This window comes from Eulemur rufifrons, chromosome 9 (genome assembly GCF_041146395.1).
Source record: "Eulemur rufifrons isolate Redbay chromosome 9, OSU_ERuf_1, whole genome shotgun sequence".
In the NCBI taxonomy this organism is placed as follows: Eukaryota; Metazoa; Chordata; class Mammalia; order Primates; family Lemuridae; genus Eulemur; species Eulemur rufifrons.
In genome coordinates this window covers 46620697-46635310 of record NC_090991.1, presented here as the reverse complement: position 1 = coordinate 46635310, position 14614 = coordinate 46620697, and the positions used below count along the sequence as shown (strand labels likewise).

At 37.3% G+C, this 14614-nt stretch overlaps 1 protein-coding gene across 1 annotated transcript in view; it reads left to right on the top strand.

Moving 5' to 3' along the window:
* Positions 1-14614, top strand: part of LOC138391723 (ATP-binding cassette sub-family A member 9) — a 54202-nt gene that overhangs the window by 34379 nt on the left and 5209 nt on the right. The window contains exons 25-31 of the mRNA XM_069481657.1: positions 5773-5892; positions 8388-8456; positions 8888-8979; positions 10217-10337; positions 10992-11109; positions 11776-11867; positions 14254-14414. Coding sequence (XP_069337758.1) covers positions 5773-5892; positions 8388-8456; positions 8888-8979; positions 10217-10337; positions 10992-11109; positions 11776-11867; positions 14254-14414 — 773 coding nt within the window. The remainder of the gene's footprint in view (positions 1-5772; positions 5893-8387; positions 8457-8887; positions 8980-10216; positions 10338-10991; positions 11110-11775; positions 11868-14253; positions 14415-14614) is intronic.

Sequence of the window (14614 nt, the reverse complement as noted above, 5' to 3'; positions counted from 1 at the left end):
CTTTAGTAGATATTAACAGTTTTTCAAAGTGGTTGTACCACCAACAGGGTAGGAGAGTTCCAGTGGATGATCTGAAAGATGCTTTCCATCTTTGCCATAATTTGGAAGAAACTAAAATAAAATACAATGAGTAAAAACAAAGTATAAAATAAGAAAAGACAATGATTTTCAGTTTGAGTTAAAAATAAAATTCAACTATATATTGTTTACAATAAACACATCTAAGTCATGGGCAATGACTTAATAGGCATTTTTTTTTAAATAAGGAAATTAAAAATGGCTACACAGATCACAGATAAAGTCAAATTCAAGACCTAAAGTCTCAAATAAGGAAAAATAATATATTGCCAAAATGTAAAATCCATGAAGAAGTTGGAAGGCTCACATTTGTTTTAATTTCAGAATATTACAAGGGAACAAACATTTTAGTTACATGAATTACTTTTGTATAGCTTGAGTCAAAGTGCTCATATTTTGTTTAGTAAATAATGCACAACAGCAAAATACGTAACACAAATTACGTCTAAAAATACAAGTGGAACTTAAATCACCTGTTTCAGAACCGAAAGATCAGGTGGAAAAAAATGAATCAGCATGTAGAGATTTAAATTAAACATTATACAAGTTTGATTTGGTTAGATATGTAGACAGAGAACATCTTTGTTAGTAGAGTAGGGTAGAGCAAAATGAGGAAAACTGAAGTAGAAATGTGGTGGCCAAGGAAAGAAGTCACTGACGTAGAGTGACACCTTACTCCACTTCCATCCTCAACAAGCAATTTTGATGAGGAAAAGTTAGTTAATAAAATACTGACAATTAGCTCTAAAAAGAAATATCTGAGTAACTGAGTTGACATCCTAGGCAAAGGTAAATAAAACCCTTAGGAGAAGAATGCCTTACCTGGAGAGGAAAGATGCTAAAGCTTGCTATTTTACAGGGCTCTGAACTGAATTGGGGTATGGTCCAAAGTCTAAGAATGTGCCCACCCCTTGGCAGTGAGATGTACTGCCTACTACACAAAGTGAAAACTGATACAAAACACTGGACATGACTCTCAGAATAAAGCAACAAGGCTTCACATGGCCCAAACTGAGCACACTGCATGCATCCATGCCTCCAGGTTTCAAAGATGTGATGGAAAGCAACACCCTACATCAAAATGTCACTCAAAGGAAAAGATAAGTAGATGTCAGCTAAGAAAGAAAAGGTGTTCAAAAGAAATTGTAAATACTTTATCAGAGCAAATAGATCTCAGCAGAGCTGCATATATTAGACATGGTCAAGATTAAAGATAAAAAGGTAGTCCATGACAACTCTTCGAACACACAAGGCAATGTAAAATATCCAAAAGTAAGAGAAGCAGCAATAACAAAGAAGTTAATACAGTATTCAAAAAGAGTTGCAGAACAAATAAAGCTTCCATTGGAGCTTTTTCTATAGTTTTGAACGAGCATGAATTTAATACGGCAAAAGCTCAGTATCACAATGATAAAACATCTTGAAAGAGAAAAAAGGGATTTCAGAGCTGCATAAACACACTAATCATCAGTTTAATTTCAGAACTAATAGTAAATTCTGAAAAAGGCTAAAACTCTAATTACAGATATAAAATAAAGAATTAAGATAATCCCCATTAATCAGTAAGACAGTGATAAAAACACAAAAAATAGATGCAAAAACAAAGCCATTCCATTTTTTTACATAGCAAATCATTAGGTATATGCATATCTTTTATATATTATAATTATTTCAACATAATATAATTCTGTTATAATTATATGTATGAAATTATAATAGAAGAAAATATCCTCTAAATTAAGAAAGAACTGCTATGGAACGATCAATACTCATTAAGACATAAAACTTCAAAATAAAGGCACCCAAGAAGTAAATGAAAATCAACCATAAAACAGAAAATTTCAAGCTTCCAAGATTTATTTTCTATAATTTTGCATGTCAGCTATCATAAATCTGAGGGAAAACAAATGAAATCCTCCTCCAAAATTATATGTACCCAAGTGGTAGTTCTAGGAAAGATTAGATATACTCAAATATGAACTCAGAAAATGAAGACTTTCAAAGCCCCCTTTTTTAAAAAAAATAATCACTTAGTCCACACAAAAACCTACACATGTATGTTTATAGCAGCTTTATTCATAATTGCCAAAACTTGGAAGCAACCAAGATGTCCAAGATAATGAATGGATGTAGTACATCCAGACAATGGAATATTATTTAGTGCTAAAAAGAAATGTACTGTTAAGCCATGAAAGGACATGGCGAAAACTTAAATGCATGCTACTAAGTGAAAGAAGCCAATCTGAAAAGTCTACTACACACTGCATTATTCCAACTACATGACATTCTGTAAAAGGCAAAACTATGAAGACAGTAAAAATATCAGTGGTTTCCAGAGGTTGGGGGAAGGGAGGGATGAAAAGGTGGAGCACAGAGGATTTTTAGGGTAGTGAAACTACTCTGTATAACACTATCATAGTGGACACATGTCATTATACATTTGTCCAAACCCATAGAATGCACAACAAGAGTAAGCTCTAATGTAAACTATGGACACTGGGTGACACAGATATGTCAATAAGGTTCATTAATTGTAACAAATGCACCACTCTGGTGTAGGATGTTGATAATCAGGAGCGTGTGCCTGTGTGGGGGTAGGGAGCACATGGGAAAGCTCTGTACTTTCCACTCAATGTTGCTATGAAGGTAAAAAGGCCCCCCAAATAAATCTATTTAACAAAAAAGGAAAAAAAATCACTCAGAAACAAATTACAGCTATACAAAAGATGAACCACTTAAGGTTAAAATATAATACATCTAAGAAATAAAATAAAGAATTCAAGAAAAGTAAAATTGTTGTAAAAGCATTCAGTTAAATGCTTATGAAGATTAAATAACTTTGGGAATCATGGTTATAGCATACATAAATATTTAAATAGAAAAAAAAATCCATAAAATTGAATAGTTCTTTTTATAAAGCATGCATAAATTTAATAATAAAACCTAAGATATCTTTAAAAAAGAAAACCATTGATACATTCACTTGGAAAAATTAAAGACAACTCTCTAAATAAAACAATAGCTGAGCAAACACAGAAGTTAATTAAAAGAACAATAATAAAAAGTAGTCAGGTATGATTTATTTCAGAATGCAATGATGGGTCGCTATTAGCAGCTATCAAACTCAAAGAAGAAACCTGAATGAGTCAAGAAAACACCACACAGTTCCTTAAAAATGCCTAGTAAAAAGAAAACATAAACCTAGAAAGGACAAATGACTAAAAACCAATGGTAGAAAAATATACCATGCTCGTGGATCGGAAGAATCAACATTGTTAAAATGTCTATACTACCCAAAGTGATCTACAGATTCAATGCAATCCCTATTAAATTACCAACATCATTCTTCACAGACGTAGAGAAAATAATTATACACTTTGTATGGAATCAGAGAAGACCCCGTATAGCAAAAGCAATTTTAAGCAACAAAAACAAAATGGGAGGTATTAATTTGCCAGACCTCAAACTATACTACAAGGCCGTGGTTCTTAAAACAGCCTGGTACTGGCAACAAGTACAGGGACACAGACCAGTGGAACACAACAGAAAATCCAAATATAGAACCATCCTCATATAGTCACCTAATTTTTGACAAAGCAGGAAAGAATATACTCTGGGGACAAGAATCCCTATTCAATAAATGGTGCTAGGAGAATTGGTTAGCCACTTGTAGAAGACTGAAACAGGACCCACAGCTTTCACCTCTCACAAAAATCAAATCACAGTGGAATACAGACTTAAACCTTAGGCGTGATACTATCAGAATTCTAGAAGAAAATATAGGAAAGACTCTTACCGACATTGGCCTAGGCAAAGAATTTATGAAGAAGACCCCTAAGGCAATCACAGCAGCAACAAAAATAAATGAATGGGACATGATTAAATTAAAAAGCTTCTGCACAGCCAAAGAAACAGTCACGAGAATAAATAGACCACCTACAGAATGGGAAAAAATTTTTGCATACTACACATCAGATAAAGGACTGATAACAAGAATCTATTTAGAACTCAGGAAAATCAGCAAGAAAAAATCAAACAACCCTATCAAAAAGTGGGCAAATGGCATGAATAGAAATTTCTCAAAAGAAGATATAAGAATGGCTAACAAACATATGAAAAAATGCTCAACATCCCTAATCATCAGAGAAATGCAAATCAAAACCACAATGAGATATCACTTAACCCCAGTGAGAATGGCCTTTATCAAAAAATCCCAAAACAACACATGTTGGCGTGGATGTGGAGAGACAGGAGACCTGCCATTTGATCCAGCAATCCCATTATTGGGCATATATCCAAAGGAAAAAAGGTCATTCTGTAACAAAGACACATGTACCCGAATGTTTATAGCAGCACAATTCACAATAGCAAAGATGTGGAAACAACCCAAATGCCCATCAATACATGATTGGATTAGTAAGCTGTGGTATATGTATACCATGGAATATTACTCAGCTATAAGAAATAATGAAGATACGACATCTCTATGGTTCTCCTGGAGAGAGTTGGAACCCATTCTATTAAGTGAAGTATCCCAAGAATGGAAAAACAAGCATCACATGTACTCACCAGAAAATTGGTTTCCCTGATCATCACCTAAATACACATCTGGGAATGACACCAATCGGATATCAGACTGAGGTGGGGGTGGGGGAGGGGATGGGTGTATGCCTACATAATGAGTGCATTGTGCACCGTTTGGGGAATGGTCACGCTTGAAGGTGCTGACTCGGGAAGGGGGGGTTGGGGAAGGGAGGGATATATACCTACATGATGGGTACAACGCGCACTGTCTGGGGAACAGACACGCCTGGAGCTTTGACTTGGGGGGAAAGGCGGTACATGGGCAATGTATGTAACCTGCAATTCTGTATCCCCCATAATGATAAGATGAAATAAAAAATAAAAAAAAAAACAATGGTAAACACCATATTACACAGTAAAATTGTAAATTTATTTACCTACTATCAGTAATAAAACAAGGATATCTACAATAATTAATTATGACATCCTGTGTCAGTGAGGTCTAACATAATATGCACTCTAATTCACAGTTTGGAGGAGAATAGATGTCACAATCTTTTAACAAAATAATCTGTTAGTAACTTAAAATTTTAAATGCGCATAAATTTTAACCTGCAATTACACTTTTCAGACTGTCTCCTTGAAGAATAACAGTGATAGTATAAAAAGATTTATGTAGACTCTAATTTATGTAGACTATTATGTAGACTATGGAGTAGAAAAACTGAAAACACATCTTCTGAAAGCAAAATTCTTGAATTCCTACGCACCCATTCAAATGAATAGCTGCCATGAAAACAAATAGCTGGTGTGCCTAAACCTAAAAGGATGTCTATGATCTATTGTGAAATGAAAAAAAGAAAAATACAGAATAATGTATAATAAATAATCTCTTTATTTAACTCTGAATTTTAGCAAGAACCCCACCTGATTTGTAAGCTCATTGAGTTTGAGAAGCACTGTTGTGTCTTTTAAAAAATTCATAATCAGTCCAATACAAAATGTTGACACAATCCCATGTTGCAAAGAAAAAGAAATGATGGCAATACTAGCTTGGGGAGTGAAACTGAAGATAAGAAAATTTTCAAGATGAATTGCTACCCTGTCAAAAAACATCCTAAAATTCAGATAGTTACATTTTAGTGACACTGTGTTGTGCTTTTATCTTAGGTCACCATCTTCACAATAGTTGCTGTTGATATAAATGAATATGGATTTCTAGGGCTTTTATTCAGTGCCTTATTAATACCACCCTACACATTGATTGGCTCTCTATTCATTTTTTCTCAGGTAAGTAGTTCTACTCCTGTCCTAGGGTCATGAAATGTGTGGCCATTTGAGAAAGCCTTGAATATTTCAAAAATGTTGGTAGATTCCTGAGCTGTAAAAAGTTTAAAAGTTTCTGGTGTTGGAAAGCCAATTCGCTTGCCACAAAAGCAAGGGGTATGTTCTCATTCAGTAAGAAGCCCTGCCTTAGTTTATGAAGGTCAAAGGCAACTCCAAGGTAGTAGAATTTTATAGTTTTCACGGCAACTCTCACTCCTGGGAACTCTAACCAAGAGGCTGAAGAGATGCCCCTTTTTTGTAAAGTTTTGGACATGTTAGATTTAAGACTCCTAATAGACATGCATAGAGAAATGTCAAGTAGTCGGTTAGATGTATAACATAATATGGCGAGGTGTGTGGAGATTGGGATGAAAGCTAAATACTTGAGATTCATCAGTTTATTGATGGTATTGAAGACCATGGGACTGGATGATATGACCTACGTGGTGAATATAGATAGAAATGAAAAGAGGGCCAAGGACTTGACCTTGAACTCCAAAATTTAGAGGTTAGGAAGAGGAAGAGCCAATAAATAAGTCTGAGATGGAACCAGGGAGACAGGCGAGCAACAGTGGCAGACTTCTATGTGCCCGAATCTCTGCTCAGAAACTCTCCTTAAATATTTAAGTATCAGTGTATAAGGGTGTGTGCCAGATGGCAGTAAAAAATGTTTCAGGAAGGAGGGGGTGTGATAAAACCATCAAAAGCTACTGAGAGGTCTAGAAACATGAAGGTCATTGGTGATCTTAACAAGGTTTATTTTAATGAAAGTGTCAATACAAAAGCCTAGTAAGAGTGATTTTAGTAGAGAATTTGAGGTGAGGAAGTGGTGACAGTGGGTATAGGCAAGTATTTCTAGCAGTTTTGCCAAAAAGGGTAGTAGAAAGATGTAAGAACATATGAAGAGGGAGGGTAGATGTATGTTTGTTTGTCTGTGCTAAGAAAGGAGATACTATGTTGATGTGAGAAAAATTTATGATGCAAAGGAGAGATCGGGGCTACCTAAGGAGTCGAGTCTTTGAATAGCTGGGAAAAAATTGTGCATGCATGTGGTGCACAAACAGAGGGGTTCCTGTCCACAAAAACAGGAACATTCCATGTACTTAACAAGAAATCATAATCGGAGTAAATGAATATAGAGGCAGGTAGTTTAGTGGCTTTGCTGGCAGAAAGATGAGATAGTTCTCCTCTAACTGATTCTACCTTCATAGGGAAATAAGAGGTGAAGTCATCAACTGATCATGGTCAAGGAGTCTTGGGGTTTTGAGCATAACAGATGTGAAAACTATTTCAGAGAGTGCCAGTAGGATCAACAGGCAGTGCTAAAGTCCCTCTGCCCTACTTTTCAAGTGAAGTCAGCAAAGTTGAGAAGTTTTCTTCTTGTAGTCTGCTTCTCAGATGCAGTTTAGGAAAGGCAGAGAGTTGAATTCAATCAGGCTTAGAAATTTGGCAGCTGAATCTGACAAAGAAAAGGGTAAGGGAACAGTAGCCTATGTAAGGAAGGAGGTACCGTGGATTCTAAGCTAGAGAATGAAGACGTTAAGGACATGAGGGGGATTGTGAACAGCGGAAAAAAAGGTTGGTGTGTTGGAGGTTCACCAACTCCAAATTATGTAGGAAGGACACTAGCATAAGGAAGCTGGAAAAATAAAATGTGGTGGCAGAGAGGGCAGAGATGAGGGAGCCCAGAGTTCATTTCGGAAAAGGCACAATTACTGAAAGTGGGCGACTGAGGCACGTAGGAGAACAAAATCATTTGAAATGATGTTAAGGTTGTGCAAATTATTAAAAAAATCATCTGGTGGATAGCTGTGATGGTTAAAAATTTACTGCAAAAGACTTAAAATTGCTCAGGAAAAAGTCTTGGTAAATGTAGCTCTAGGAACAAAATTAGCCCTTCAGCCTTTATTCACTAAAGATGGAGGGATGCTGGAAAAATGCACTTATATGTATACGTGTGAAACTCTAGGGGAAGAACTTTGCCTTCAGTTTGAAAGGACGGTATTATTATACTCAAAAGTGAATGTTGGAGGGTAAGAGCAATATAACAATTCCACGGCTCTTGGGGGGAAAATAGAGGGAAGGAGCACAGGTGAGGAGAGAAAGACAGGTAAAGTCAGGGGAGAGGGTTTGTCTTAAGACAAACTCACTGATTGCTTCAATGAGTCTTGCCAACAGCAGCCCAGGATTCTCCTAATGGGGCAAATCCTGCTAACTCGCCGTGTTACATACAAACCTATCTCAGCCTAGAGACAAGCACAGGTTGACAGTTCACTGAAATACATTGGAAGCAAAGAAGACTTACTACACAGTCAGAAATTAGCATTAACCTGGTACCTGAGGGAGAATCAGGGAGAATGGTGGTAAGTCCATTTAATGGACATTAATTTGTCATACACTGGATGAATTTCATGAACAGATGAAGGTCCATCTGAACACACTTTCTCCTCATTTTACAGATTTCTCCTAACTCCATGGATTACTTAGGAGAGTCAGAATCTGAAATTGTATATCTGGCACTGCTACTGGTAAGAAGACATTTCCTTTTCAATGTTCTTGCATGAGGGAGCACAGCCTTGTATGGTTTGAGGTTCTTTGAATTGCATCAAGTTAAAAAGGTTTGGGCATTTTGGGCATCTAAAGCAACACACACATGGCTTTTAAATCTGGGCCACTATCTTTACAATCACCATCTGTTGCCAGGTATGAAGCCGAAACTCTAAATGGCTTAGTGTCCTACTGATTTAAGCCTGCTGCTACTGTAATTCTCTCATGCTTTCTCTGAAGCAGTGAAGCTAACTTTGAGAGTCTGATAGAATATAAGTAGATTGTCTTTCAATCTTGTGAAAATGTTCTCAAATCTAGTTTCATGTGTAATCAATCTCCATAAATCAGTTCCAATATTGAAATCATTGCTTGTATGATGATGTTAATTTTGATTGTCTTTATTTTTCCCTAGCCTTACCTTCATTTTTTCATTTTCCTCTTCATTCTGCGATGTCTAGAAATGAACTTCAGAAAGCAATCAATGAGAAAGGATCCCGTGTTCAGGTTGAGAAAATGCAGTTAGAATTTCTTGTTTTACTTTAAAATTCATTGTTTAAAGACATTTTAACATACCTAAATTAACTAAGTAAAAAGTACTGCACAGGATTGGTTTTAAAGGTATTTTTTGGTATATAAAATTACCATAATTCATGGTACTCTACTGAGATTACAATCCAGTGAGAGAATCCACATTAGCACACATGAAACACTGAGAAATTAAGGCAGATCATAATTTCACTGTTGAGGGAAGTTATATGTAAGAAGTAGAATCTTTAAAATAATGAGTAAGTCTGAATAGCAATTAGGTAAGTGTGGCCAAGCCAGGACGGGGGAGATTTCTGAGCAATAGGACAAAGGCTGAGATGAACACTCTCTTCTTGAAGATTTGAGAAGGCAGCTGGAACACACTTGAAGTCTCATGTTTGGGGATGACGGAAAATGAAATTGAAGCTAAATATTAGAGGGTCTTGAAATAGGGAAGCATCAAGAAGTCTTTGCAAATTACCTAATGAGAAATCAAGACACAGGTGTGTCTTGAACACCTGGCCTACCATACAAAATAGAAATCAAACTCAAGTCTAATGTTGGTGGTAACATAGGATAGTGACAAGGTGACAACTATGCTTTAGGAAACCAACTGACAGCAGTGATTTGGGGCGGCACGAGAGAGAGATGCAGGAATCAGCCAGAATCAGTGGCGAGGTGATGAAGGAAAGAACTAGATCTGTAACACTGAGGAAAGAGTGATTCTGACACATAGTCTCAAGAAGTGACTGTGCTCAGTAACTGATTAGATGTTTGTATGGTGATTAGATGTCCTGGATTTTCTGGGACACATCCCCGATTCCAAATCAGGGCACATTGTTCTTACAAAGCCTTCAAAATTCCCAACTATTTGTGTCAAAATTACAATTCCTGGAACTTCTCTCATGCAACCCTCCTTCAAAATCCTTTGCCAGAGGGTATGCACCACTGTATTCTTTGGGAAAAGAATCACCACCCACAAGGAGAATTAAACTTAGGTAAGAAAGCAAAGGTAATATAAGAGTAGCATCATTTGACTCATTGATGGAAACTAAGCTGTTTGAAAGGCAGATGTTATAGAATACAAGGATAGAGATTATGTTCTGCCCATAGTGAATCTATTCAAATAATTGATAACAGTATATAGAAAATTCATTATTTTTGCTACAAGTTTTTCAACTTGAAACTTGTCATTGTCACACTGTTTTGATTTTAGAATTTCTCCAAGAAGCAACCATGTTTTTCCAAACCCAGAAGAGCCTGAAGGGGAGGATGAAGATGTTCAGATGGAAAGAACGAGAACAGCGAATGCTGTGACTGTCACCGACACAGATGAGGTAGAAGTTACAAAAATGTTCATCAAATATTTTTTTCTATCAGATACAGTGAGCAACTTTCTAATCTTAGTTGTTGAAAAACACTTGAAGTTCTTTCATTCTTACACGTATAGCTCATTACTTGACTTCAGTGGGTATACACTGCCCACAAAGCTAAGAGGGCAAAGAAAATACACACACACACACACACACACACACACACAGAGAGAGAGAGAGAGAGAGAGAGACATTAACTTGCTAATGTATTGTGCAGGATTGGTTTTGATAAGTACAGCTAAACATTACAACACCTAAGTAAGATTTTGTGAGTTTTATAACCCAAGTAAAGCTTACTGCAGGCAATTCAGAGAGAGCTCGTTTGAGGTGTATGCGTGTTCGTGAGCATGTGTCTTAACAAATCTCTTGTTTCAGTGAACGTTTCTGTTCCTACTCGCTGAATAAGAGCAAGCACAAATCCCACGATGTGGTGAAAATGCCATTTCCCTGCAGGAATATAGACTATTGGAGAGTTTTCTTGAAAAATTGCAGTTTCTGGGGAAAGAACTAGTTTGATTTTTGATTTTGTATAGAGAGAGGTCTGGTGAGGAGAGTATGGAGCACTCTCTCAACTCAAGGAGAAAATAAAGTCCCATTATTATTTACTTGTCTTTACAGAAACCAGTCATCATTGCCAGCTGTCTACGGAAGGAATACGCAGGCAAAAAGAAAAAATGCTTTTCCAAAAGGAAGAAAAAAATCGCCACAAGAAATGTCTCTTTCTCTGTTAAAAAAGGTTAGAAACAGTAGGTCTGTTAGCAGAGCGATCTTACCTCTGAAGATTGGGTCTTTCCAAGGGAATAAGAGTCTGAATCTGGGGCCATCTACTGACAAAGTCATCAGGAAGCTAAGTCTGCTCCTTCCTACTTGAAAGCCTCAATTATAATTATTACAGAGTTTTTCTTTGCCTAGGAAGATGGCTATGTCTGTTCTGTTAAAACAAACAGAACAAAAAAAGACGCAGTTTTTCTATTAAGAAAGACAGTATAAATTTTTAAATAACAATTAATTTCATGACAGAGAATACTACAAAGAGGGAACAACTGACACACAGTAATGTGTTCTTCATTCCTAACAAATAGCACATCCTGTGGAAGTGTTGGTTACATGCACCAGGCTTTGAAAAAAAATTTGTTTCAAATCCCAGCTCAGCCTCTTACTGGCTGCATGCCTTTGGGCAAGTTATTTATCCTCTTTAAGTCTTAGCTTCCTCACCTGTGCAATGAAGCTAGTAATGACACTCAGGGGTGTGTGTGTGCACGCTTGTGTGTGAAGAATAAGCAAACTAATGTACACAGCGCATTTCACATAGTGCTTGATGCATAGTGAGTCCTCAAATGGTATTTGCTTTTATTTTTATTGTAATTATTTGTATATTTCTGAGCATACCTCTTTCTTTCAGGTGAAGTTATAGGGTTATTAGGACACAATGGAGCTGGTAAAAGTACAATGATTAAGATGATATGTGGAGACACAAAACCAACCGCAGGGCAGGTCAGTAAAACACACAGAAATATGGTCAATGATGCTGCCTAGAACAAACATTATACCATGAATACTGATGGGAATCTTAAAACTATGTAGATAATCTTTAATCAATTAGTGGGATTTATGTATTGAGTAAAGAGGATTGATTAAAAATTTCTCTCCTTAATTCCAAAAGAAGTTAGGTGCTGAGAAGGGCTGCATATCATCTATATTATGCTCTTTATTGAGTGAAAATAGATTCATTAAAAGGAAATATATATTCCTTGAGGTCATAGATCTTTGCTTTGTTGACTTATGAATCCCAAGAAATTGCTGAATTGAGTAGCCTCAGCTAGCAACACACCAGAAACCACTGTCAGAATAATGACAAACACTGCTTATGTGGCTGCAGAGTCATGAATCTTCATAGTTAATAACTGCTCTCTAGCTATATGCTGTAATTAAAGAGTATGTGTCACTTGTGTAACGATAAGAGTCCATTAGCAGGTAAAACGTCATAGTTCTTTACATGGAGCATATACAACAAACTTTCTTACAAATATTGAGATATATCCTGGCCCAGCTGATGCCATGGGATGACAGAGCAGCAGAAAGTATTACTGCAGATACACTGAAGTTCTCGAAGCACAACAGTAATGCTGGCTTAGTGATAAAAGATCCAGGATTTATTAAGAAAATAGTGATCAGAGATAAGAAAAAAAATAATTGCCCAAATTCCAAAGCAGAAGGTAGAATAATATATGAATACTATTTGGTGGTATGTCTAGGGCTAGGCCAAGCTGGGTAAAATGATGGACAGAGGTCAAAGGAAGGGACCCTGCTACTGACCTTTGACATGACGTCAATGTCAGGGCAGTGTCCATCAAGGAAGGTTGCACAGTGGTGTTGACTGCTGCAGAGGTCTCCTGAAACTTCTTTCCATTTCCACTCTTGCCTCACAGGGCAGCAGCCAGAGCAGTCCTTAAAAGATGCAAATGAGATCCTGTCACTCTCCCATTTACAACCGCTCTCTAACAATTGATCCAAAATCTTCACCATGGCTGCAACAGACGCTGCCTGATGTGGGCTCTGTCCACCACCTTCCACACCCCTCCTCCCCTGCTCTGTTGGCCTCAGGTCACCTTCTTGCTGTAGGACCTCCGGGTTTGCTCTTCCTGTAGCTGGAGTGCCCTTCCCTCACCTCTTCATATGCTCTATCATCTCCTCATCACTCTAGCATTTACCTCCCCCAAAAAACTTTTCCTGATATACTCTTAGCTAAATTAAATCTTCTCTATTATTGTTAGCATATCCATTTCCTTGAATGCATGAGGCAGAGGCTATAATTAGTTTTCTTACATGTTTACTTGTTTATTTTCTCTCTCCAGAATCAAAGCTCTATGAGGCAAGGGTAACTAAGTCTCTCCTCCTTTGTATTGGGGGAAACCATACAGCATCCAGGTCAAGGGCTTGGATTCTGAAGGTCAATCCCAGTTTCAAGTCCCAGGTTTACCATCTGTGACCTTGTGCAAGTTTCCCAATCCATGCATGCATTAGTTTTCTCACGTGTAAAACATTGGTGATAAAACAAACATCTAACACACATAGAGCTTTTGTAAAGATTGGATAATGTAACCAAAATCCATAAAATGCTTATATTCTGGCACACAGCAAGTACTGAGTATACATTAGCTGTTATTATTATTGTATAGCCCAGTGCCTGGCTCATAAAAATAATAAATGCTATCATATATTTATTGGTTCCTATGGGCCAGACATAGTGCTAAAGGATTTTTATTATTAATACTTAGTTGAGGATTTATCAACCTGGGAACTAATGACATTTTGGGCTGGACAATTTTTGTTGTGGGGCACTGTGCTGTGTATTGTAGGATGTCTGGCACTACCCCTGGCCTCTACTCACTAGATTGCAGTAGTACTCTCCCCACCAACACATACACACCCAAATCGTGACAACCAAGGATATCTCCAGACATTGTTAAATATCCCCTGGGAGGAGGATTGTCCCTGACTAAGAACTGCTGCCTTACTGTGAAATAGAGCCTATAATTATAACTATTTGTCATTGGGGAAACAGAATCCTCAACAAATATCTCTTCCTTTGAATGTTTGGATCAATGTATGAAGTCAAAAAACAGACAATCAAACAAACAACCTGGAATTCAACCATGGTGATGGAATTGGTAATAAAATTTAAACTATAATGGAATATCTTCCTTTTAAATTATTGAGTTTTTACCATCTTTTCCCCCGAGCTAAGTGATTGGTTATTTGCTTTTGTATACTTAGTACCTGTGTGTGTGAAGAAGACATCGCTGAAATATACACTTACACTCACGAACATACACACGAGACTTTGGACAGAATCTGAGAATGAACTTATTTTGTGTAGGTGATTTTGAAAGGGAGCGGCGGAGGGGACACCCTGGAGTTCCTGGGGTATTGTCCTCAGGAGAACGCGCTGTGGCCCAGCCTGACAGCGAGGGAGCACCTGGAGGCATATGCCGCCGTGAAAGGGCTGAAGAAAGGGGACGCTATGGTCGCCATCTCACGGTACATGGTGGTGGGGCCAGAGGACACACCATTCTCTGCTGGGGGGACATCATGGTAATGATGTTCACATGAAATTAAGGAAGGGAGGTTTTAACCAGTGACCCCAATCTTGTGGGAGAAGACTTGATCATCTAGAACTTCATTCAGTATTTTTTCTCTTGCTTTAAGCCTGGAGAGAAAAAGTTTATTCTTAATATAGA